The sequence below is a fragment of the Hevea brasiliensis genome, chromosome 6 (assembly GCF_030052815.1).
Source record: "Hevea brasiliensis isolate MT/VB/25A 57/8 chromosome 6, ASM3005281v1, whole genome shotgun sequence".
NCBI classification, from domain to species: Eukaryota; Viridiplantae; Streptophyta; class Magnoliopsida; order Malpighiales; family Euphorbiaceae; genus Hevea; species Hevea brasiliensis.
Window position 1 is genome coordinate 891,578 of NC_079498.1, and position 24,700 is coordinate 916,277.

At 35.0% G+C, this 24,700-nt stretch overlaps 4 protein-coding genes and 1 pseudogene across 8 annotated transcripts; 4 read left to right on the plus strand and 1 right to left on the minus strand.

The window, feature by feature from the left end:
- Positions 1-1,861: 1,861 nt before the first annotated feature.
- On the plus strand, positions 1,862-6,674 carry LOC110648786 (serine/threonine-protein kinase D6PK). Of its 4 annotated transcripts, none has more exons than XM_058148141.1 (4): positions 1,868-2,270; positions 2,441-2,520; positions 3,265-5,127; positions 5,623-6,674. In XM_058148141.1, the coding sequence occupies exons 3-4, from the start codon at positions 3,446-3,448 to the stop codon at positions 6,479-6,481; spliced, it is 2,541 nt and encodes an 846-aa protein (XP_058004124.1). In that variant the 5' UTR covers positions 1,868-2,270; positions 2,441-2,520; positions 3,265-3,445; the 3' UTR covers positions 6,482-6,674. The 4 variants fall into 4 exon arrangements, with proteins under 4 accessions (XP_058004120.1, XP_058004124.1, XP_058004122.1 ...); XM_058148139.1 differs by having other exon boundaries at positions 2,454-2,520; XM_058148137.1 differs by lacking the exon at positions 2,441-2,520 and having other exon boundaries at positions 1,862-2,270.
- Positions 6,675-6,720: 46 nt separating this feature from the next.
- On the plus strand, positions 6,721-8,957 carry LOC110648787 (uncharacterized). The gene is made up of 5 exons (XM_021803138.2): positions 6,721-7,372; positions 7,765-7,900; positions 8,017-8,084; positions 8,168-8,254; positions 8,735-8,957. Exons 1-5 carry the CDS (start codon positions 6,968-6,970, stop codon positions 8,813-8,815), a joined length of 777 nt encoding a protein of 258 aa, XP_021658830.2. The 5' UTR covers positions 6,721-6,967; the 3' UTR covers positions 8,816-8,957.
- Positions 8,958-9,929: 972 nt separating this feature from the next.
- Positions 9,930-14,428, minus strand: LOC110648789 (histone deacetylase 9-like; annotated as a pseudogene).
- A 4,203-nt stretch (positions 14,429-18,631) lies between these two features.
- On the plus strand, positions 18,632-21,677 carry LOC110648790 (uncharacterized). Its single transcript, XM_021803147.2, has 3 exons — positions 18,632-18,798; positions 21,186-21,342; positions 21,447-21,677. Exons 2-3 carry the CDS (start codon positions 21,187-21,189, stop codon positions 21,492-21,494), a joined length of 204 nt encoding a protein of 67 aa, XP_021658839.2. The 5' UTR covers positions 18,632-18,798; position 21,186; the 3' UTR covers positions 21,495-21,677.
- A 1,227-nt stretch (positions 21,678-22,904) lies between these two features.
- Positions 22,905-24,700, plus strand: LOC110648781 (protein BUD31 homolog 1). 2 transcript variants are annotated; one of them, XM_058148142.1, is made up of 5 exons: positions 22,969-23,029; positions 23,167-23,272; positions 23,353-23,540; positions 24,086-24,275; positions 24,369-24,700. In XM_058148142.1, exons 2-4 carry the CDS (start codon positions 23,179-23,181, stop codon positions 24,239-24,241), a joined length of 438 nt encoding a protein of 145 aa, XP_058004125.1. In that variant the 5' UTR covers positions 22,969-23,029; positions 23,167-23,178; the 3' UTR covers positions 24,242-24,275; positions 24,369-24,700. The 2 variants fall into 2 exon arrangements, with proteins under 2 accessions (XP_021658818.1, XP_058004125.1); XM_021803126.2 differs by having other exon boundaries at positions 22,905-23,025; positions 23,171-23,272; positions 24,086-24,700.

Genomic DNA, 24,700 nt, shown 5'->3' on the forward strand with positions numbered 1-24,700 from the left:
ATTTGAATCAATTTAATTTTGATTTTGAACCAGTGATTAAATCTACAAGAAGGAAACAAAAAATGGTTGATTTTTTTTTCTTCTGTTCGTCAAGGGTCTTGTTAATTAACAAACCATACATAGAAAAAAAGTTAATTAAAAGCACCCCTTGAATTAATGCAATCTGTAGGGTCTGATGGTAGACCTACCTAGGTAAAGAAAATCAAACAGAGAGACTTGGAAGGACAGCAATTGTGACCCATTGTGGCAGGTAGAGTGTTACATCTAAAATCAAAATTAAATTAATTAGCTAAAGATCACTTTAGACATTTACTGTGCAATTAGAAGTTTCAAAAGATGTAATCATTTAACAAAAGAGAAGATTTAGGTCCCTTTGATTGAACTGTGAATCTGATTCATATGTTTTTATGTTTTCTTGTTGGCTGCCATTTCATTTAGAAATTTCTTCCAAGAACTTTTCTCCCTCCTAAGGACATCTAAAGAAAAATAGGCTAGCTTAATTCACTCTCAAAAAGTAGCTCAAAGGGAGGAAGAGTGCTCAATATGCATATTACCCTTATCCCAAATCAACATGGGAGCGTCAAAATACTTATAAAAAGCTTATAAATTGATTGGAAAAGTTTTAATACCATCTTAAAAGAATGAGTTAGGTTTAATTCACTCTCAAATGCTAGCTTAAAAAAGAAAGAGTGCACAAGACAATATAAGAGACACGTTGCCCGTATTCTAAATCAATATGGGATCATAACAATTACAAAAAGAATTAAATTATTTAAACAAAACTAATATGCCCAAGCAAAATTACACATTTATTTTATTTTATATTATCAAGATTTTCCATTTCTTCATTCTAAAAAAAAAATCCAATTCTTTCATTAAAATATAAAATAATAAGGGCAATCTCAAATTCAATGCCCTGTAATTTTCAGAAAAAAAGAGGTCCCCTTTATTAATTTTGGATTGGTAGGTGGTGGATCTTCAATTACTTATCATATATTAATAATTAAAGAAAGAGAAACATGCTTTACCTTAGAAAACATAATGGGGACAACAATCATGATAATTCACTAAAGGCTTCAACCTCATTCTTATAAAAATTTAATGTGATTAACTTAAAAGCATTTGCTAATTCATAAACCATAAGATTATTATGAAATACCATCATCCACATAAATTATTAAAAATAAATTTTATGGTAATATTTATTATAAAATTAAATTATAATTTAATTATTAAAATTCGACAAAACTTATAATTTAATTCATTCATTTAATTTCTCATTTAATTTAATGTTAGTTATAGTAAAAATAATCAAAATAAGCTTGTAGTTAAAACCAATATATATATATATATATATATATATATATATATATATATATATATTATATGACAACTGTCTCTGAACTTATGTAGTTGTAATGTTATAATTTATCAATTTAAAAGTGTAATATAAAATTTCATCAACTTTTAAGTTTTATAAATTCTTCAATTATCAAATTTTCAGTTCGACGCTGATTTAAACAGTTTCAATATTACTTTTAGTCAATATTTATTTTTTCTCTCTTAAGTCATATATAAATTGAATCATTTTTCTCTTTATAAATAAAATAATTTTTTATATATAAAAATAATAATTTTATATTTTATATAAAAAAATAAAAAAAATATTAACTAAATATTATATAAGAGATATTTATATAAATTTTTAATTAAAAAATTAATAATTAAAAATTAAAAAAATTTTATTATATAAAATTAAAAAATTTTATATTATATTTTAAAATTAAAAAATTATAATATTATAATCATATAAATTTAGAAAACATTGTTAAAATGTATCCTATGTATCACCCATAGTCACGTACCATTTGGGTTAAAAATAAAAAAAAAAACGAGGGAAAGGGAATTCAGGGCAGGAAGCTCTCCAAAGTCGTAAAATCTGCGCCATTTCAGAGAAAGAAACAGTAGCAGTGTGAGAGAGAAAGGAAGTAGGCATACTGTAGACGACGAAACCAGGCGACTCACTCTCTCGTACTTCTCGTGATTTGCATTTCTCACTTTTCTCTTTCTTCATTCACTCTCCCACCTATCTCTCTCTCTCTCTCTTGTCCTAACCTTCACAACACACCTCCCTCTCTCTCTCTCTCTCTCTCTCTCTCCCTTCTTCAACACTGCGCATTCTCTCTCTGTCTCTGTCTTTCCACGGTCTCCGCTGCAGCTAGTGATAAACTCTGTTTCCGTTTTGATCAACGGCTCTGATTGCGTTTCAGGTAGTCTCAGCTTTCTTTATACTGTTTAAACTTTCAATTTCTCCAGCTTACTTCTATTTTAGATTGTTAATATTTCCTTGCTTTCATTATTCATTTTGATTATTGGAGAACCACTTATACTTTAATTTAAATTTTTTTTATTCTTTTTCTTAATTTTTTTTCTAAAAAAGGATCATTTTTCAGAAATTTATTTACAATAAAAGCAAATGATGCAAAATCAGCTCAGGAACAAGACATGGTATTGGTCAAGGTTGGTTCTTGTTTGATTCGACATTGTAACGTGCTTAGCTGGTTTGAACTTTGAAATAACGGCTAATGTTGTAGTTGAACTGTTTTCTTTTTAGCATCATTTATTAATTAAACCTCAGATATCTAGATTAGAAATGTTGTCCCTTCTGCCAATTGTTAATTCATTGTGCTTTATTATGGCCAGTGAGAATAGAGAAAGGATTACTGTATTAGCTATCTTGTATTTGTTGTCAAAGATTGCTAAAGAACGAACAAGGTAGTCTTATGGTTTTTCGATTAGTTTCTGAATGGTGTGTTGCACGTTGGGATTGATTGAATTTTGGATGTGAAATTGTGAACTTTCGTAGTTATCTTATCTAGCTGTCCAGTTGTTAGCATTAGGCGTGTAAGGATAGAACGTTTTCATGAGAACTCTGGATGAGAAGGAACTACATAGTTTTAAACATTCTTTTAAATGAAAATTGTCTTGAAAAATGGTGAAGGTTTTTCACTTGCAGTAAGAAAAGTGGGTAATTTTGATTGTGCCCCTTAACAGGGATTCGACTTTCATGGCTGATTGGAAAAGAACTCCCAATGTCATGTTTAATTTACAAATTTTAACTGAAATTTTATGTAGATGATAATTGTTATATGCCCTTTTATGGTGTTATGGATGAGTAGTTTTCTCTATGACTCAGTGCTCGTTTTTAGCCAAAACATGTTGATTGTGGCAGGATTTGAATGCGTCATTTTGTGGTTAGTGCAGGGGTTTTATTAGGCCATTCAACTCTGGGAATCAATATGATTGAACAGAATTTCAAAAGATATATGGTGTTCTTTCTGATTTCCGTGCTACGTTACCTTCAAAAAGCTTCTTCAGAAATGGGCTAATGTGATCTTCGAAAGAGATATCAGTTCCTTTTATCATTTGAGTGAATCTTATAGAGATGGATGCATTGCCTAGTACTTCTGAAATTGTTGAATCAACTGAAGAATTAGATTTTGATTTGAAAATAAGTGAGAAAGCTCGAAAGCATTCTGTTCCTAAATCAGGAAATAGGTATTCTATAGAGGATGACATAAATCGTCTTTTTGAAGCAATTGACAATAGAACTTTAGGTAAGGGTCTTGGTCTAAACCATGGAAGCAGTAAAGATAGTCTACAGAAGAAAGCAATGAAGAGACCAGTCAGAGTTGGTTCACCACAAATATCAGGAATTGGAATTTCTGAGCCAATGAGTTTGAAGCAGGCATTGAGGGGATTATGCATCTCTCAGGCATCGGAGATGGCTGCTATGAAGCGATTATCAAGGCCAGCAGGTTCATCAGGGGCATCAGAAGCAGGAACTATCAAAAGGTTGTACAGGGCAGTTGTAGTTGAGGCGAATGGATCCGGCCTTCCCCTGAGTGAAGGTAATTTGGTGGAAATATCCCTTGTACCAGAAAGAATCACATCAGATTTCACTGAGAAGATGTGCGAATCCTCACAAAAGGAAAAGGCAGAGTTGTCATATCAAAATGCTCATTCTTCGCCGGATCAAGTTGTTCCTTTGCATACAGGGCGTAGTAGTGAAATACCAGAGACTGAAGTTAAAAGGCTTAAATCTGCAGATTCTTCTCCTACCAGTCATACTACCAAGAAATTGCCAGAGGTGGATGAAAAAACTTCTGCCTCTATTCAAGTATTGGCGAAAACTCCAGTGCCAGAAGGGCTGAAAAATCATTTACATACTTCATCTTTACTGCCTAATTGCCACTCTGGTATTGTGGCAAACAGTCCTGCATGTGGTAGTCCACGAATTATGAGGCCAATCCTCAGGAACAAGAGCTTTGTGAAAAAGAAAGTAAAGCAGGATTCAGCCCCTGTCTCTGGCATTTCCAATCTGTGTAGTGGAAAACCCAACAATGATCTGGGTTGTAGTACTAGCAATTCAGACATTTGTGAGTACGCTACAGGGATTAGAAAGGAAGAAAGAGTGAAAGGTTCTTCAGCATCCAGTGCTACAAATTGTATTATTGAATGCAATTCAGGCATTGAGGATACAAGTTCAAGCAAACTGGGTTCAAATCTTTCTGGTAATAGAACAAAATCTATATCGACTAAAGTTGATGAAAGATCAAGATCAAGAGAAAAGGGTGAGTTCTCCCAAAGCTCAAAAAGTAGCATTGGAGATTATAGTAGTAGCACAAGTGTTAGTGAAGATAGCAATCTAAGTGGGTCTAGTCGGTGTGGCAATAGGCCTCATATGTCTAAGGACTTGAGGTGGGAAGCCATTCGTCAGGTTCAGAAGCAGCATGGAAGGTTAGGTTTAAAGCACTTCATGCTAATCAAGAAGCTAGGCTGTGGGGATATTGGGTCTGTTTATCTTGCTGAGCTTGCCGGTACAAATTGTCTGTTTGCTTTGAAAGTGATGGACAATGAATTTTTGGCAAGTAGAAAGAAGATGTCTAGGGCTGAAACTGAAAGAGAGATTTTGCAGATGCTGGATCATCCTTTTCTCCCCACATTATATGCCCATTTTGTATCTGATAGATTCTCATGCTTGGCTATGGAATATTGTCCTGGTGGAGATCTACATGTGCTGAGGCAGAAGCAACCTAACAGGAGTTTCTCTGAACAAGCAGCAAGGTACTTGCCTCTTTTGAGGTGTTGTTTTTTGCTGGTATTAGATGCTGCAATAAATCTTTTTTTGCTAATAACATGATTGATAATTCTTGTGAACATGTTTATCTCTCTCCCTCAAGAATTGTTCTTGCGTCGTTCTGAGTGCTCTTTCTTTGAAGGTGGTTGTTTGCAATAGATATATGTAGCTTTGCTATGCATAGTATGCTTCTGATGCCCCTGTTTGTCTTTAGATCAACCAAAAGTGGAATGAATTGCTGGCAAGAATTTATGTGGTGTCCTTACAGCACTATTTGTTTTGATGTACTTGTGATAGTTACTTGGCCTTTATTTGGCCAAAATGAGTCAGCTAGTGATAGTGAAGGAGAAATCCCTTTTAAATAATTCTCTTTGATGGAAGAAAATTGGATATATTAGAAAGCATTTGCTTTGCAATTGATCATATATAATTTAAGTTTGCTTTTTGTCATTTTAATTTAATTGATGCAATCATATCTGCAGGTTTTATGTTGCAGAAGTCCTCCTTGCGCTAGAGTACTTACACATGCTTGGAGTTGTTTATCGTGATTTAAAACCAGAAAATATCCTGGTCAGAGAAGATGGGCACATCATGCTCTCAGATTTTGACTTGTCACTTAGATGTGCTGTTAATCCAATTCTGGTTCAATCATCTAGACCAATTCAGGAGCCCAATAAAAAGATGTCAAGTCCTTGCTCTGAAGCTAGCTGCATTGACCCTTTCTGCCTCCACCCAGCCTGGCAGGTTTCATGTTTCACTCCTCGACTTCTATCAGTAGCTGCAAAATCTCGGAAGTTAAAATCTGACCTAGCTGCTCAAGTCACCCCCCTGCCACAGCTGGTTGTGGAGCCAACTAATGCCAGATCTAACTCCTTCGTCGGAACTTATGAATACCTTGCTCCAGAGATAATCAAAGGTGAGGGTCATGGCAGTGCTGTTGATTGGTGGACATTTGGAATCTTCCTGTTTGAGCTGTTGTATGGCAGGACACCGTTCAAGGGGTCAGGAAATGAGGAAACATTGTCCAATGTGGTGTCGCGAAGCCTCAAGTTTCCAAGTAGCCCTGTAGTCAGTTTTCACACGCGTGATTTGATTAGAGGTTTGCTGATAAAGGAGCCTGAAAATAGATTAGGATCTGCAAAAGGAGCTGCAGAGATCAAACAGCACCCTTTCTTCGAAGGCCTGAATTGGGCGCTGATACGATGTGCAATACCACCGGAGATGCCAAAGATTGGTGATGCTGGAATTAGCACACCAACCACATTTCCCCAGAACAAGGACAGCACTAAATGTAAGGAATCTAAGGGTACAGAAGAGTATACAGAGTTTGAGATGTTCTAGAGTGGGAAAGGAAGATGTTTGATTTTCTTCTTCAAAAATGAGGTTTCTCATCCTTGTTGTAACTGATATGTATTTATAGTATATAGTGTAAATGTAATTCTGAAAATTGGCGGCAGTATACCTTAACAGGGAAAATTAGCACTCTCTCTGACCTGGAACTAAGCATCTTTTCTCCTTGGTGGTTTTGATCCCATTCTCACTGGGCAGGCTTCTATCTCTCTCTTTTTTTTTTTTTTTTTTAAACACAACAGACTTTACATGTATCATAGAGCTCTTCTAAGCTTTCATTGGTTAAACTCTTAATTTTATGATGTGAAAATTGATGATATAAAATGGAGGGTGGGGATTTCAATTGCACCCGACTCACATGCCACCCTATCCATTCTGTTACCAGTTAAGTTCCCCCAGAAAGAATGCTGTACTTCCAGTTTTAGACAAATCCGACAACACAAACCAAAACCCCAAACCTCCACCCTGACAGAAGGGATGATGAGAGCAGCATCATCATCATCCTTGCATGGTGCTTATACAAGGTTGCCAACCCCATCTCCAAATTTACAACTTTGCCACTTCACCACCAGACTCGATCTCCTCTCTCTGAAAATCCCATTTCTTAGCTACCCACTTGTCCAAAACTGCTTTCTTAATTCCCATCATCACAAAAAATTAACCACGATCAGAGTCACTTCCTCGAGGTCCTTGGTGATCAAAGCTTCATCAATGGCTTCCTCCACTGACTCAGAGACCAAACCCTTCTCTGTTCTGTTTGTGTGCTTAGGTAACATTTGTAGAAGCCCAGCTGCTGAGGGTGTTTTCACAGAAATTGTCAAGAAGAGAGGCCTTGACTCCAAGTTCAAGATTGACTCTGCTGGCACCATTGGTTATCACGAGGTATATATATATATATATATATATATATATATAGAGACAGACAGAGAGAGAGATAAATCCTATGGAAAAATCAACCTTTTTTGTTTGGCTCCTGAGAAAATTGAGGGAAAAGAAACGGGTGGTGAAGGGGCTAATTATCAAGATTTATTTTTTCAAGAAATTATGTGGACTACGATGAGGATGCGTTGTGATATATATATATATATATATAAATCTTATGGAAAAATCAACCTTTTTTGTTTGGCTACTGAGAAAATTGAGGGAAAAGAAACGGGTGGTGAAGGAGCTAATTATCAAGATTTATTTTTTCAAGCAATTATGTGGACTATGATGAGGATGCGTTGTGATCGATTTGCTTCTGTTCCTTTTTCATATTTTCTTGGTTAACGAAGGGTAATCCAGCAGACCCAAGAATGAGGGCAGCCTCTAAAAGGCGCGGGATTCAGATAACATCCATATCGAGGCCAATACGACCCTCTGATTTTAGGGATTTCGATATCATTCTTGCAATGGACAAGCAAAACAGAGGTAGGAGAAAATTTACTGAATATTCCAAAATTGTGAGTTTGATTCAGCTTCTTCTTTAAACCATTTGTGCTCATATTCAAGAATTCGTGCCATGTGCATTTTAATATTGTGTGCAGAGGATATAATAGAGGCTTTTAATAGGTGGAAATTTAAAGAGACACTACCTGATGATGCACACGAGAAGGTTAGGAAATGTTTTATAGTTGTGTGATGTGAATTAGGTTGGGTTGTTTTGTTAAGACTTGTATGTTTGTTTTGTTTTTGCAGGTTAAATTAATGTGCTCCTACTGCAAGAAACATGATGAGACTGAAGTCCCAGATCCTTACTATGGTGGACCGCAGGGTTTTGAGAAGGTAAGATGTTAATATTTCAAGTGAAAATGGTAGAAGCTTACATGGATAACCTTTCACCTGGATTTTTCTTTATGGATCCTTAGATTCCACGAGTTGCATGCAGTGAAAGGTACATCATTTGTAAAAAGCTTTAAAATGATGCTTCATGGTTTTACTAGCACCCACATTGCTCGACATTGTTTAAATGGAATTTCATCCTGTACATTGATTGCATCAGTTCATTCTTTAATTTATATTCTTCACTGTTTCAAATAAAATGTCGCGTCTACTTAAGAATTTAGAAGTTCCATTAGATCCCTTCAGTGAGTGTTCATTTAGATATACTGCCTCTGCCTATTAGTCCTCAAATGCAAGATGGCTTTGGGTTACCACAACCCTTCCAGGTTTCTGTGCTTTAATTTGATAACTTATTTAAGAGATTAAAGATTAACAAAAATTTCAGTTTTCGTTCCCTTGCGTTATGCTTTATCATTATCACAGGTTTTGGATCTACTTGAAGATGCTTGTGAATCATTATTGGACAGCATCTTGGCGGCAAACAGTGACATTATAAGTTCATAAATCCTGGTTGAATTCAGGTTAAGCCTACCTTTTGCTTTTCTTCCAATCCTTGTATTAATGTAACGAAGAACTTACATGTAATCTGTTATGATCATGCTCGATGATCAACTGCCTCATTATAGAGCTTTTGCCATCCCTTGTTTTACACATGATATACCTTGAATTATTATCTTGATATTGGAATTGATTATTGTTTTGTCTGATAAATTTGAGGTAGCAATAAGCATGTGTGATATCCATGTTATTGATCTGTATTTTATATTTAGAACCATACTATTTCATAGTTGAGAACAGAAAATGAAACAGATCATATAAACGAAACATTGGCATTTCATATAGTTGATTAACCAATTCATGTTTCTAGCACCAATGCTGTTCACTTCTCAAAGAGAGGTGCAGCCACTTCATCTACAAGGTATTCAGAAGCTTTGAATCCTCTTTATTTACAAGGATCTTTGCTGCACTTGGATTGTCGAGAAGGAGCTTTGCAACAACATAACCTGCAATTTACCAGGTGTAAAATAGCCGAGGAGCCTGTTTTCCAATAAAACTTGCTTTCTTAGTATCATAATATGCTGGCCACTTGTCTCTAGATATTCGCCTCTCAGCAAGCTTCACAGCTTTCTCAGCAATCTCAGATCACAGAATACAAATTGGGTATGCACTTCCTGTGACATTCAAGCTTATTCATCCGAAGAAAGAAAAAGTTGTTATCCTAATCAAAGTGGTTGAGGACTTGCCTCACCCAATCAAAGTGATTGAGAGAGGGAGCATATGCTCTACATAATCTCCCAAAGTAGTTATGCACAACCATTGAATCAGTAACTCAAAAAATAGAAATGCAAACCCCAACATCATACGACAATGTCAAATGCCCAGCCAGGCTCTCAAAAGTTTCTTTCTTTTCCCTTGTATCTTCACCAACTGCAACAGTGCTGTGCAGCTACCATTTTGATGGGGGATGAGCAAATGTGCAACATGACTGTATGAGAAAATGGTTGTTGATTCTCTATATAAGATACCTTTAATCTTATATTTCACAAACAAGACCATCTTTTTACTTCTTTTAAATTCATGGCTTTTTACGCAAATCTACACCAGGTAGATGATACGATGCCAATGAAAACAATTGAATGTAATTTGAAAGAAATAAGGACACGACAAGTATATCAGGTGTGGCAGTAAATTAGAATCTAGTTACACTTTGCATGTTAAATGCTACTCCTATTAAAGGCAAAACATAAAAAAGGGTTCACTTCACGGACCATCCATGTTATGATCATTGTCATTGTCCCCTCCATAATATTCATCGTCTCGCTGGATATGCTTGTCTTGAGTATGCTCTGAAATGACAATTTATGGTCAATTGGTAATGAGAACAAGCATCACACAACAAGATATTTGAGGAAAATTCAAGGGCTTAAAAAGTGTGCAAGTGTGTGGCAACAATATGAACTGTTATGGGATGATCATCTTGGATAGTTTTGAGAATCCCACTTACAATCCATGCGTTCATCATTATTTTGTTCATCTTCATCAAAATCAGGAATATAGAAGTCAGGCGGAACCTTCAACACAGATCAATGCAGTCATTCTACTAATTAAGAAAAATCATTTCCACTCTAACCTGAAATCAAAACAGCATCTAGAGCTTTTATAATTGTTTGTTCTTTCCTCCATGAACAAGCAACTAGGTTATCAACTGCTAATTAAATCTTGAATTGGTTTGTCAAATGCTTGCATAATACTCGCCTCTTGCATCTGTACACTCGAAGCATGTTGGATGCAACAAAGATTTTCCAGTACTTGCATTTTTATTGTGCTAAGGTAAAATTTGCTATTTAAATTCTCCTGCTTAATCAAACAAATCAGGAGAAACATATATTAGGAAGGCTGAAAGATTTCAGGATTCCATTGCACAACATAAAATCCTAACAATTATCATGAAGTTGACAACCGTACAGGTTACAGGTTTAGCTTGGCTATGGTTACAAGGCAAAACTTCAATTGAACTTGAAATAGTCATACAGCAAATTTGGCAACCAGATAGACAAAAAAAAAAAAAAAAAAAAGAAAAAGAAGAATCTAACTTCTTAACATAAGCAAGACAAGCAATCACATGAAATTTTGTGAGATTACATACTATTTGTCCTCCTGGAATCTTCAAAGAATACTCAGGGGCAAAATATTTGATATACTCATTATCTGGGATCTCTGCAAAAAGCATTGACTTATAAATGAAACTTCCAGCATTAGGGATGGGGGGAAGGAAAGGAACCTAAAATATTTGGAGACTTGGAAAAGTACTAAAAGCAAACAAAAGGAAATATGCTTTGGCAAATACTTAGTTCAGAGGCTAGCCATACTGGTATGAATCAGCTAAAATATTGTAAATATTGCTTTTGCATTCAATGTCTGCACATAGACAAACACGCACACAGACACACACACACACAGAGAGAGAGAGAGAGAGAGAGAGAGAGGGGGGGAGAGCAAATCAAACAAGGCTTTCCAAAGATATCATGTAAGCATACCGTTGGGTAGTTCTGTATCTAAAAGAACTCCTGTTTCAACAGTCCAACATCAAGCAACATTCTCTTTTGTGTATCCTCCACCTCCAGCAACCTGCGGGACAAAGTTCCTCTTTAAGATTTGAGTTACAAAAACAGATGCACAGCAAGTAGAACTGTATAAGATAAAAATGTATCATTAAAGGCAAATTGAATTTCTTCACATAACTAACACATTAGCATGACCTGAAAGAAATATCACAAAGAAACACAAGATAAATTTCACTCTAGTTGCTAAACTATAACAACTAGATCAAACTATGTATCACCAACAAAAGAACAAGGACCAAGAAAATAACTGCTTCATATTTAGACAATTACTGGAAAGGGAAGAAAAAGAATGTGTTACAAATTACAAGGAGATATGCACCATCAATTGAGAGGTTAAACAAGCACAAGTGGTCTCTAGCTAAAGAATCTGCTCCACATTGAAGAACTATGAAACCTGGTAGATATGTTTCTACCACCTTGGAAATAATCTACAAAATGAGTAAAAGCAAGCAAAACATTTAAACTTGACGCCATCAAGCAATAAACAAATATTATTATGATTAGAATAAGAAGCTTTTTAACAGAACTTTCTGTTTTAAAAAGTTGGGTGAAGCTGGTGTCATGTATTCCATCCTTCAGGGGAACATTTATAGCATAAAACTTACCTTCTCTTTCTCCTACATCCTTCAACACAAAGCATATTAACATTTTGCCCCAAGTTTAACTTGGAAAAGGATAAGCAAGAAATAAGAACTAGATTTTCAGACCCAAACATTTTGAGGTTCCGAACAAGTCTCAATCAAAGAGAAGGTATTTATCATATATAGTTTGGCTAGAACCCTATAATGCATAAAATGTTTATACACATCAGGCCCAATACAAATAAATGAAAAAACATCTCTAGAAACCTGACAAAAGGCAAGCAACACATGTTAGAACTTGCAGCATTTGTATTTTTATACACTTCCTATAGGCAACTGCAGCACATGTTAGAACTTGCAGCATTTTTATTTTCATATGAAAGCTTCCTATAGGCTACTGCAATCCTACAATCTTAAGCATAAATTAAGCAGTTTGTCAGTTCCAGTTGCAACTGCAGAGAGCACATATGGACACCTGTCACCATGAATTCTTCCAATAATTAAAATAATAACAAAGCATTAAAGATCACCTTAACATCTCCAGTTCCAGGAAAGAACAAATCCCCATGTTTGTGGAAACTCACAGTCATCACCCTGCCACATCAAACTTCATCCACTTAATTAGAGTTCAAACTCAACTAAGGGGAAAAAAGAAAAAAAAAGCAATGGCATGCCTATTAAAAAAAAATTGGGCATACATTATCTTTCAGCATGTCCCTCAATTTGGTCAAGACTATCAAATTACTAACTGATTTATCCAATAAAATACACGTGACATATGAAGAATTTAAGAAAACAATGGAATCACATGGGAAGGATGTTTCTTAATAACACCTATTCAACAAAATTTTGAAGGATCCAACGATCTCGACCAATTATAATTGCTAAATGTGTAAAATGAATTTTAGTGTTGCAAAAATTCAGGCATAGGCTTAGATCAAGTGATTACTGATAGACAATGACTAATATTAGATGCAATAGCTTGCTAAGCCTGAAATATTAATCCATCTTGGAGCTGCTTATGGCCCGGCTTGGCAACAGCTCTTAAGGTGGCGTTTAGTGTTTTGACCCTAGTATTCGGTAGCATAGTATTTACACTTGTGTTTAGTATTTAGAGTTTGAGGGAATGGTTCATGAAATATTACCTCTACTGACTTTTAGACATTGAGGGAGTGTTTTGATTAGGGTAAAAAAAGTAATACTACTATTTTTACATTTAATAGCTAATCCAACAACTATTTTTACTGAATACTTTTGTTTTAAATCACTGTATAAACAGTTAACAACTAATAGCTGATAGCTACTAGAATACCTGACAGCTACTAGAACAACAAACAGCTATTAGAACAGTTAATATTGTCGAACAGACTCTATATCAATATAATCAAAGACCATTCAGTGAATTGTTGTATCTACAAGCAATGAACTACAAATAATACAAATTCAAATATAAGTTTCCCATGGCTTTACCAATCTATTCATTATCAAAATTCATAATATAATAAGAAAGTTCCAGTACTTGTCAGTGAAATAAAAGGCCTCTTCAACACCATCGCCATGATGCACGTCTATGTCAATATATAAAACGAGTGCATGATATTTCAGAAGCTCCAAAATTCCCAAAACAAAGTCATTGATGTAACAAAATCCGGACGCCTAGCACTTCTTGGCATGGTGTAATCCACCAGCCCAATTTATGGCAATGTCACATAGTTGATTTTTTAATCTACATGCAGCATCTGTTAGAAATCATCAATCACATTTCAAGGTTGAACAATATATTATTTAACCTAAGCAACATCATGATCTCTCTTACCTATTGTTCTACCAGCATAAATTTGACAAAATTTGAACAAGTTATCAAAGACAGGGCAACTTCTCCAAGATTATCTGGTGTGAAAATATGATGGTAAGTGAAACTTACAGCTAAAGGTAATCTAAAAAATCAAATTATGCAGGTTGTTTCAGACAAAGAAATGGAGAAAAAACTAGTTTCATTCCTTTAATACATATGCATATATAGCATTACAAAAGGTGCATCAGCCATCACATGTTTAATTTTTCTACCTAAATAATAGAGAGCCATACTTGGCCATACTTAGCCATACTTTCAAAACCAAAAAATTAGGCAAAGTACATTGATTAAAATGATACAATTTCTGCATAATGTGACAGCAAAAATGTCATAACTATCATCACTCCTCCTTGGCATTTTTGCTGGAAACACCAAGGCTGCTCCTCAATGTTTCAAATCTTGCTTTGGACAGGCCCTTTGTCAAAACATCTGCAATTTGAGCTCCTGAACCACAATGAACTAGCTTGACTTCTTCATCTTTTTCTGCTTCTCTGATGAAGTGGTATTTAATCTTAATATGCTTGGTTTTCCCATGAAAGACAGGATTCTTAGCCATTGCTACAGCTGATTGATTATCACAAAAAATGATAGTAGCCTCTTCTTAATGATGCTTCAAATCCTTCATAATTTTTCTGAACCAAATTGCTTGATTCGATTGAGCCACAACATTTTGTTTCTTTGAGCTCCAGCTGATGACTCCTGAGCCAATAGAGAACACAAAACCTGAAGTGCTTTTAATGTCATCAATTGAGCCGCCCTAATCACTATCTGCATAGCCAACTAGTTTTGCCTCCATGCCACTTTTGAACCAGATTCCAAGATCAATGGTTCCTTTCACATACCTGAGAACCCTTTTTGCAGCTTTGAAGTGATTTTGGCTTTGGTTCATGCATGAATCTTGATAATAAGCTTGTTGCATACATGATATCAGGTCTGGATGCAGTGAGATACAATAAACAACTAATCACACTTCTGTAAATTCCAGAATCTATCTTCTCAGAACCATATTCTTTGCTCAATTTTTCATTTTGATCTATAGGAGTATCAATGCTGTTGCAATTTTCCATCCCAAACTTCTTCATAATTTCCCTTGCATATTTTTCTTGACATATAAATGTTCCTTGGTTTGTTTGATGAACTTCCAAACCAAGAAAAAAAGTCATTTTCCCAAGATCAATCATCTCAAACTCAGATTGCATCTCCTTCTTGAAGTGATTTATAAGATCAATATTACTACCAGTGATTAGAAGATCATCAACATACAATGACACTAGTAGTGTTTCACCATTTTCAATCTTCACATACAATGTGGCATCACTTGAGCTTTTTTTAAACTCCAATTGCAACAGATGATTGTCTATTCTGCTATACCAAGCTCTAGGGGCCTATTTTAATCCATATAAAGCTTTCTTGAGTAAGAAAACTTTATCTTCTTTTCCACAAATATCTCCTCTTGCAAATAACCATTCAAAATGCTGATTTAACATCTAGTGATAAATTCTCCAATTTTTAGGCAATGAGAAGCCTTATTGTATCATACCTTGCAACTGGTGCAAAGGTATCTATGTAGTCAATACCAAATTGCTGTGAATATCCTTTCACAACTAACCTGGCCTTGTGTTTGTTTATAGAACCATCGGGGTTTAGTTTCGTCCTATAAACCCACTTCACTCCAATTACTTTTTTATTCAGTGGCTTATCAACCAATTTCCAAGTTTCATTCTTATGAATCATCCTCAGCTCCTCCTGCATTGCATTCATCTAACTTGATGATTTCATTGCTGCTTCAAGACTTCTTGGCTCAAGGAATACCACATTACATCTCTCATAAATATCCTCTAAGGATCTAGTGCCCCTCACTGCAAATTTTGAATCGTTATTTCTTGTTCTTGAGGAATGTCCTTTTGAATTGAATTGTTATTCAAAGGCTCTACTTGTAATTTCTCCCAATCCCAATATGCTTCCTCATCAATTTTTAAATCTCTACTAATCATCACCTTTTGTGTTTGAGGATTGAACACTCTGTAACCTTTTTCATTAAAGATTCCAACTAGAGACTTGTAATCCAACTTATCCCTTTTTACTGCTGGAATGTGAGCATAGCATATGCTTCCAAAGACTTTTAAATGCTCAACAGATGGTTTTACCCCAAACCAAGCTTCAAAAGGAGTCTTATCTCTCAATGCTTTTGTTGGAAGTAAATTTCTTTAGCACTTCTTCTCAAACAAAAGGCATCTAGACATCTCCATAATAGTTCTATTTTTCTCTCACTCACTCCATTTTAATTGATGTTGAATTCCTGCATCTTCACACAACTTTGTAAACCCTTTATTGTAGTATTCAGTCCCATTATCTGTTCGAAGAGCTTTAATCTTGAAATTGCTTTGATTTTCAACCATAGCCTTGAATTTAAGATATTCAAAACTTCTGAGAAAATACGAAAAATCATCAATGAAAAGCACAAAGTACAGTGAAGGAGAACTCATGGGACCACAAACATCATTATAGGAAAGGGCATTCTTATTTGCTTACCAAACTGACATACACCATAAACTCCAACTTTATCTTGCATAAAAGGTAAATCATGAACTAAACCTCTATTATGCATGTGTTTGAGTGACTGGAAATTTGAGTGACCAAATCTCCTATGCCAAAGTGAGGATTCATCAACAACACCAGAAAATGCATAGGCATCTAACTTATTCCACTTCAAGGAAAAACTTCTATCTTTCATTTTATCCATTATAGTGCAAGTCATATCTTTAAACAACAATGAATTATGCTTTTCAAGTATTTGACCCACACTTAATAGATTTTGATCTAAACCAGGTACGTACAAAACCTCATAGATGAGTTTGATTAGAAATTCTCCACTTCCAATTTTAACTTTGGAACTAAATGATCTATCAAGCTTCTTGAATAAATCAACTTTTGAGGTCATATGATGTGTGCATCCACTGTCAATAAGCCAAGAATCACTGCTGGTAGTAGCTCCATAACATGTTGCAACAAACAATTTTCCCTCTTCCTGCTCTTGGTTCTCTGCAACTTGTGCTTGTTGTTCCTCTTGAGTTGCTTTTGATTTGCAAACTCTCTCAACATGTCCAAATTTTTTACAAGATCTGCACTGAATGCCAGGTTTATACCAGCAAAACTTTTCTAGATGATTAGTTTTTTTACAATTTGGACATGGAGGGTATTTATTTTTTCTTTCCCTTGCTTTGCTGTTGTCACCCTCCCTTTTGTTTCTTCTATCAGTTGTCTTTTTGCCTCCTGAGTTGAACTGATCTCTACCTTTGTTCTTCATGACAAATGCATTCTCAGTTTGATCTTCTAGTCTCAAAGATCTTCTCTGTTCAGTAGCTTGCAGGGCATTAACTAACTCTGCAAGTGATATTTGAGAAAGATCCTTTGAATCTTCAAGAGAGGAGATTTTTGCTTCAAACCTTTCAGGAAGACTCACAAGAATTTTTTCTACCACCCTTTTATCTGGCAAATCCTCTCCAAGAAGTCTGATTTGATTGACAACTTTTATAACTTTATCAGAATATTCTTTGACATTTTCTGTCTCCTTCATCTTCAAGGCTTCGAATGCCCTTCTCAAATTCAAGACCTGCATCTGTCTTGTATTCTCACTCCCTTGAAACTCTTCTCTAAGCCTATCCCAGGCTTCTTTTCCAGTTTCACATGCCATAATGCGTGTGAATATTGACTCAGACACAGCTGAGTGTATGTAGGAGAGAGCTTTAAACTTCTTAGCTGATTCTTCAGCATAATGCTTGAGTTGAGTAACTGTTGGGTTTGCTCTTAAAGGTGGAGGATCAGCTCCCATTTCTACTGCCTCCCATAAATCCAACCCCTTTAACAAAGCCTTCATTCTCACAGCCCATATTTGATAATTTTCACCATTAAAGATTGGAGGTGAAAGAGCTCCAGCATTGCTTGAAGCCATTTAACACAGCAGAATTTTTTTTTTTTTTGGTGAGGTTTCCTTGCTTGTTTTCTCTCAGAACTCACAGTCCCTCAAAGATCATGGAAGGCTCTGATACCATTTGCAGGTTGTTTCAGACAAAGAAGTGGAGAAAAAACTAGTTTCATTCCTTTAATACATATGCATATATAGCATTATAAAAGGTGCATCAGCCATCACATGTTTAATTACTGTTTACATCAGCTTTTCTACCTAAAAAACAGAGAGCCATACTTAAAATTAAGCAAAGTACATTGATTAAAATGATACAATTTCTGCATAATGTGACAGCAAAAATGTCATAACTATCATCAAATTATCATTCATTTCAGAATTATGTTTGAACTTTTATGCAAGTCATGTAAATATAACTAAATGTGAAGTTTCCACCAGGTGGGGAAGAAAAGAACAAAAACATCTGCTACGTAACAAAGAAGAAACTTGCATAGGAAATCTCATCACAGTTTGAAGATCAAAATGCTGGGTGGATCCAAGAGTCCAGTAATATATACTCAGCCCTATAAGCTCGGCAAGAGAGATGTACCGTCGTAGAAATAGGCAATCCTGTCCTTGGAGTGCATTTTAGAGAGAAGCTTTTACTGGAAGAGCTGCGAAGATGGCTATGTAGACTCAGCCATGGCGACCGAGAGAGAGAACTGATGTGCCGTATATATGTTTACTACATTTATCCAAACGACACGTCGAACGCCTTGGATCAAAACGCTACGTCTTTTGGTCGAAATAGAAAAAATATAGATGGATGACGTGGCAACTTTGTCATCACCGTATATAGAGCTACCGGACGGAACCCAAACCCTACCCATTTCAGTTCCACGATCTCGAACAATCTACATACAAAACAATCACCTCGTCGTTGCTCAGCAGAGTCTGGTTTCCTGAAACATCGATCTCTTTCGCTACAGATTCACTCCGCTCTCAGCTTCTTAATCTCAAGCGTTAGTTTCTTTATCTGTTTACCTTATTCCATATGTGCATATGATCGACCAGTTTATGTGCCTTTAGATCTAGGGTTAGACTGGATAATCCGTGTACTGATATCCTGGTTGAGATTTCTGATATTCTCGATTGTTTCTGAACTGATTGGATTTATCTGTTAGTTTGATGGTGATTTTGTTCATCCTATTTGTTGATGTGTTTTCGTGTTATAAATAGTACGAAGGAAAATCCATGATTACAGAGTAATTTGAGATTTGTGATATTCTATTTTTCAATGGGATTATTGAGATGTGTGGTAAAGTTGATCTCTGACTCTCATGATTTTGCTTAGATCAATATCTTTCATTGTTTTGGTTGAAATTGAACTTTGTTGTGTGAGAGAGGACTGACTAAATTCTTGTTTTGCTTTTAGTTCTAAAGCATTAGCTGTTATCATTTCCATGGTAGCCATAATGATGTGCCTTTCTAGCCCTCTTGCGTGATGTGCTTTTTTTTCCCCCTCCTTGTTAAGGGGAGAATGATATAAACAAGTTTGTAAATGACGCTAGCATCTTTTGATTAATGTGATTTATAGAATTAGATTGGTTTTTATTCATGAGAAATAGATAGCTTTGTGAATGAAAGCATGAAACTATGCCTATGGTACTCCAGGGAGAGGGTACGCTGCTATTCATATGGGGAACTTTTGTTTGTTGAAAAACATATGAAAATTCTTGTGGGGTGAAATGCAATTTTGAGCTCTTATGGATTGGTCATTATGAATAGTCAAAATGGTAATAGCGTGAATATAGATTATAGAACAATAGAAAAGAATGTAAATTATACTAGAAATTTGTTTATAATGATCTTTCTTATTCAGTAAAGAACTTGACGACAATGTGTTCATGTTAGGATTGCCTTTCTTTCAATACCAATTGCAGTGTGGAAGTACCTTTGGGAGATATGGAGGCTTCTAGTTAACTAAATTATTTAATAAGATTCTAAACACAAATATTTGAAAATGCCTTATGATGGAGGAAGAGTATTTTAGTACCTATTTTTAAAGGCGGCTTTGGCAGCCAGCTCAAACTATAGGAATTAAACTCATGAGCCATACTATTTGTATTTATGAACTGCTAATAATTTTCTATCTCTACCTCAATCAATTTGGTTTCATGCCCATTGCTCAACTATGGGCGATCTTTCTCATTAGAAGCTTGATGGAGAAATATAGAGATGTGAAGAAAGATCTACACATGGTTTTATTGATTTGGAGAAGGCATGATAGTGTTCCAAGAGAGATCTTATGGAATGTGTTAGAACAAAAGAGGGTATCTATTAGCTTGTACATACAAGTATTGAAAGATATGTATGAAGTATTTCTATTGTTTAGTACCTCTAATAATTGCATACTTGTAGACTTCAATTGGATTACACCGATGGAAGTTGACATTAGTTTTAGATGGATTTACAAAGTTTTCTGAGTGCATGATGTTAATGCTGCATAATTGAATTGCAAGATGGATGCATTTGCTTGATGTTGTGGAAGTAAAATTAAAACTGTATAGCCTTACCGTTCTGGCAAATCCCAATTCCCAGGCATGCTTCTAGTTGGTGTGGCATTCGTTTTCAGTCTTTTGGGTTCGAATCGTGATATGGAAGGAGTTAGTTTGAATGGGGTGGTATCCCAAAGTAATCACTTTAAATATCTAGGCTCGATCCTTCAAGTAGATGGGGATGTGAGGAGGATGTTAGTCATAGGATTAAAGCTGGATGGTTGAAGTGGAGACGTGCCACGGGAGTTTTATGTGATCGTAAGATTCCCAATAAATTAAAGGAAAATTTTGATTTCTGGCCATAAGCCTATGTTATATGGTAGTGAGTGTTGGGCCTTTGTAAGAGTCGTATGCATCTAAGATAAGAGATGAGAATGTTAAGGTGGATGTCGCCATACTAGACTAGATAAAGTCCGTAATGATCGTCTTTCAAATCATAATAGTTCAAGAAGATAAGTTGAGAAAGGGAGATAGGTTATTGGTCATTGCTATATTAGACATAATGCCAAAATAAATTTTGAGTCATTATGCTTCATGCTCTACTTGTGAATACAGATTTAAACAAACCTGCCAGAATTAATGCCCACAAACAAATACTCTGCAAAAGAAAGAGGCATTGATATTTTGAAATTATTTTTGGGATAAAGGCTTAGTTGAGTTGAGTTGAGTTGAGTATGGATTGGTCATTATCCTGTTAGAAATGCGATAATGCGATTTTTAGCTGCTGTGTCCACTTTTATAATGTTCTGAAATCCTGGTTTCTTTGTTTATAATGATCTTTCTTATTCAGTAAAGAACTTGACGACAATGTGTTCATGTTAGGATTGCCTTTCTTTCAATTTCCTATGCAGGATGTCGGAACCACCTTTTCGACCACGGGAGAAGCTTCTAGAGAAGCAGAAGTATTTCCAAAGCATCCACAAACACACATATTTGAAAGGGCCTTATGATAAGATCACCTCTGTTGCCATTCCTGCGGCTTTGGCAGCCAGCGCAATATTCCTTATCGTGAGTCTATTTCTATTTATGAACTGCTAATAATTTTCTAGTCTCTACCTACATAAAAACTGTTGAATTTTGTGTAATATGACTCGAACCTTATGTGTTCTCAGGGACGAGGGATCTATAATATGTCTCATGGGATTGGGAAGAAAGAATGAGGAGGCATCTTTTTTAATGACAGGCATCATGTTGATTTCTGCTCATATTTTAAAGGATTATTTGCTCTTGCACATGGACTAGTTGTGTTTGAAGTATTTCTTTTGTTTAGTACCTCTAATAATTGCATACTTGTAGACTTCTTGCTACCGATGGAAGTTGACACTTCACTGTTGATGGATTTATTTTCTGAGTCTTTTAATGCTGCATAATTGAATTGCAAGATGGATGCATTTGCTTGATGTTGTGGAAGTAAAATTAAAACTGTATAGCCTTACCGTTCTGGCAAATCCCAATTCCCAGGCATGCTTCTAGTTGGTGTGGCATTCGTTTTCAGTCTTTTGGGTTCGAATCGTTTATGCTTTTCAAAGTGTATGTGATGTAAGCTTCAGCTAGTGAAGCCAAGAGGCGATACACTCGTATACGGTGATGAACAATTCGATCAACCCCTCATTAAAAACTACTTGGTAGTTAGGTCCATAGTTGCACATCCCTGGTTGGAGATAGACCGGGGAAGATTATGTCTGTTTTGATTTCTGGCCAAAGCCGTAAGATCAGGAGTGATTGGGGCTTTGTACGACCGTATTTACCGACATAAACATAAATGGTGAATGTCGCACGAGGCTGTAAACTAATTTAATGATCGTCTTTCAAATCATAATAGTTCAAGAATGATGGTTAATAAATGATAGGTTATTTCATTGCTATATTAACATAATGCCAAAATAAATTTTGAGTCATTATGCTTCATGCTCTACTTGTGAATACAGATTTAAGCAAATCTGCCAGAATTAGTGCCCACAAACAAATACTCTGCAAAAGAAAGCGGCATTGATTTTTTGAAATTATTTTTCAAATATATTATATTGAACTATTATTTTTTAATTTTAATATAAATATTTAATTTAAATGGTATTAAATTTTTATATGAAATTTAATAAATATTATACATATTTAAAATAACAAATAATTTTAAATTTGATATATTTTTAAATGGTATTTTTTAAATTTCAGTCCAAATATTTTCCAAGTGCATTCTAATTATTAAATTTTTTAAAACTTAAAATATAATTAATATCGATTTTATTATGCAATTTGAAATCATAAATTACATTTTTTAAAAGTTTAATCGATATATATTAGTTTTTAAATTTTTAAAATTTATTGATTTAATTTTTTATATTTTAATAAATTTATAAATTTATTTTCGTTATTCGAATAATAGTTAAATTGTTATTAATTTTAATAAAAATAATTAGAATATTATTTATTATAATTTTTTAATTAAAATTATTTAACTAAATTTTAGTAAAATTTACCCATTAACCTATAAAATTTAGAGATAAATTTATTAAAATATTAAAAACTAAATAAGTGAATTTTAATCATTGGTTTTGCGAACTAAATTGGAATTTATATTTTTTGAAAAGAAAATTAATTTATGTATAAACTCCCTTCTACCCTTCTAGCGATTTGAGCTCTATAGACTACTGTCCTCGCTTCTACAGTCTAGCAAAGGAAATCCAGCTTCTGGTGCGCAGTTGCTCTCTCTCTCTCTCTCTCTCTCTCTCTCTCATTAGTACACCCACTGCACAAACCCTAAGTAGTACGGCAATTTATCTATGTCTTTTAGCTGTTTAATTTAGTCATTGAATTGCTTGTTTACTTGCATTTGCAGTTGCAGAAATGCCCAAAGTGAAGACAAACCGGATCAAATATCCAGATGGGTGGGAGTTGATCGAGCCTACTCTTCGCGAGCTAGATGCCAAGATGAGGGAAGGTTAATCTTCTTACTTCTTTCTGTATTTTTGTCTTCTTCTTTGTCAATGAAGCTGATCTTATCATACCTTCGTTTGGCAGCTGAAAATGATCCTCATGATGGCAAGAGAAAATGTGAAACTCTCTGGCCTATTTTCAGAATTGCCCATCAAAGGAGCCGCTACATTTTTGACATTTATTATAAAACGAATGAAATTTCTAAAGAGCTTTACGAGTTCTGCTTGGAACAAGGTTATGGCGATCGTAACCTGATTGCAAAATGGAAAAAGGTTAGCTTTAGCAATTATGTTTGTGTGTATTTGTATTACTACATGTAGTGGCATTTATTTGTGTTCGAGAAGTTTGAACTGATCTATGACTTTCTACGGCATTAAAATTTTCCTCTTTTGCTGAATTATGATATTTTTATATCTTGAAATAGACTTTTGGAAAATTTCGTTACTGTCAATGCCCTATTGAGCTGTCAACATGGATGGATCAGTTGTGGTAATGATATGGATAAATCTATATTTGTTATGATATTTTTATTTGGCAACTTGAATTTAGTTGAAAATGACATCGATTTTTAGTTATAATTTTTAAGATTACCAGTAAATTTTATTTAGTTATTTCAAAATAAAATTGGAATAGTTTTTGTAGGAATTAGACATATATTTACAAGGCTAACCAAACATATAGTAAGATTCCGTTCCATGATTGGTTGGCTTATGCTTTCTTGGTTGGCTTATGCTAGTAATGGATAGAAGCAGGGCCTGTTTGGTCCATAAGAAATTTAGAAACTTCTTTTTATGGTGTCCATTTGTTTGAATTACAGCCAGGATATGAACGACTCTGCTGCCTACGCTGCATTCAGCCAAGGGATCACAACTTTGGCACAACTTGTGTTTGCAGGGTCCCCAAGCATCTAAGGGAAGAAAAGGTTGTTGAGTGTGTTCATTGTGGTTGTAGGGGCTGTGCAAGTGGGGATTGATGGCGACTTTGTATAAAATCTTCCTTTTTTCATGGTACAGAGTTTCCTCTTGTTTAGACCCTATCATAAGTACCTGTTGTAACTGACTTTAAGAAATGACTATCATGAATCACGCTTTGTGTATCAGGGCCTAACTGTTTGACAGAAACTGAGACTGAATGAAGTCTAAGGTGGACCTTGACCAAATTTCGTACTCATCAAATTTTCTTCTCAAATATTCAAACTGAGAATATGGCACATAGTTGGGTACCTTTTCATACCCTGGCGAGATAAGATAAATAAAACAATAGGAATTTGTGCCCAACTATTGGGTGAACCTGGCAGTTCTATTTGAGGGTTGTTTGATGAGATTTGAACTAAAAGTAGATTATTGACTGGTATTATTTCCCTTTTTGTCCGGAAGACATTATTCCCTGAACATGTTACTTTTATTGCAAATTGTATGCCTGCTTATCATTA

What these genes read in the sequence shown, in the direction of transcription:
- LOC110648781 (XM_021803126.2), top strand. Translation starts at nt 23,179, where the DNA reads ATGCCCAAAGTGAAGACAAACCGGATCAAATATCCAGATGGGTGGGAG. An exon ending in AGATGCCAAGATGAGGGAAG is followed by an intron (nt 23,273 to 23,352) that starts GTTAATCTTCTT and finishes TTCGTTTGGCAG; the next exon opens with CTGAAAATGATCCTCATGAT. An exon ending in TGATTGCAAAATGGAAAAAG is followed by an intron (nt 23,541 to 24,085) that starts GTTAGCTTTAGC and finishes TTTGAATTACAG; the next exon opens with CCAGGATATGAACGACTCTG.
- LOC110648787 (XM_021803138.2), top strand. Translation starts at nt 6,968, where the DNA reads ATGATGAGAGCAGCATCATCATCATCCTTGCATGGTGCTTATACAAGG. An exon ending in GCACCATTGGTTATCACGAG is followed by an intron (nt 7,373 to 7,764) that starts GTATATATATAT and finishes TGGTTAACGAAG; the next exon opens with GGTAATCCAGCAGACCCAAG. An exon ending in AATGGACAAGCAAAACAGAG is followed by an intron (nt 7,901 to 8,016) that starts GTAGGAGAAAAT and finishes TATTGTGTGCAG; the next exon opens with AGGATATAATAGAGGCTTTT.
- LOC110648786 (XM_058148137.1), top strand. Translation starts at nt 3,446, where the DNA reads ATGGATGCATTGCCTAGTACTTCTGAAATTGTTGAATCAACTGAAGAA. An exon ending in TTCTCTGAACAAGCAGCAAG is followed by an intron (nt 5,128 to 5,622) that starts GTACTTGCCTCT and finishes TCATATCTGCAG; the next exon opens with GTTTTATGTTGCAGAAGTCC.
- LOC110648790 (XM_021803147.2), top strand. Translation starts at nt 21,187, where the DNA reads ATGTCGGAACCACCTTTTCGACCACGGGAGAAGCTTCTAGAGAAGCAG. An exon ending in CCAGCGCAATATTCCTTATC is followed by an intron (nt 21,343 to 21,446) that starts GTGAGTCTATTT and finishes ATGTGTTCTCAG; the next exon opens with GGACGAGGGATCTATAATAT.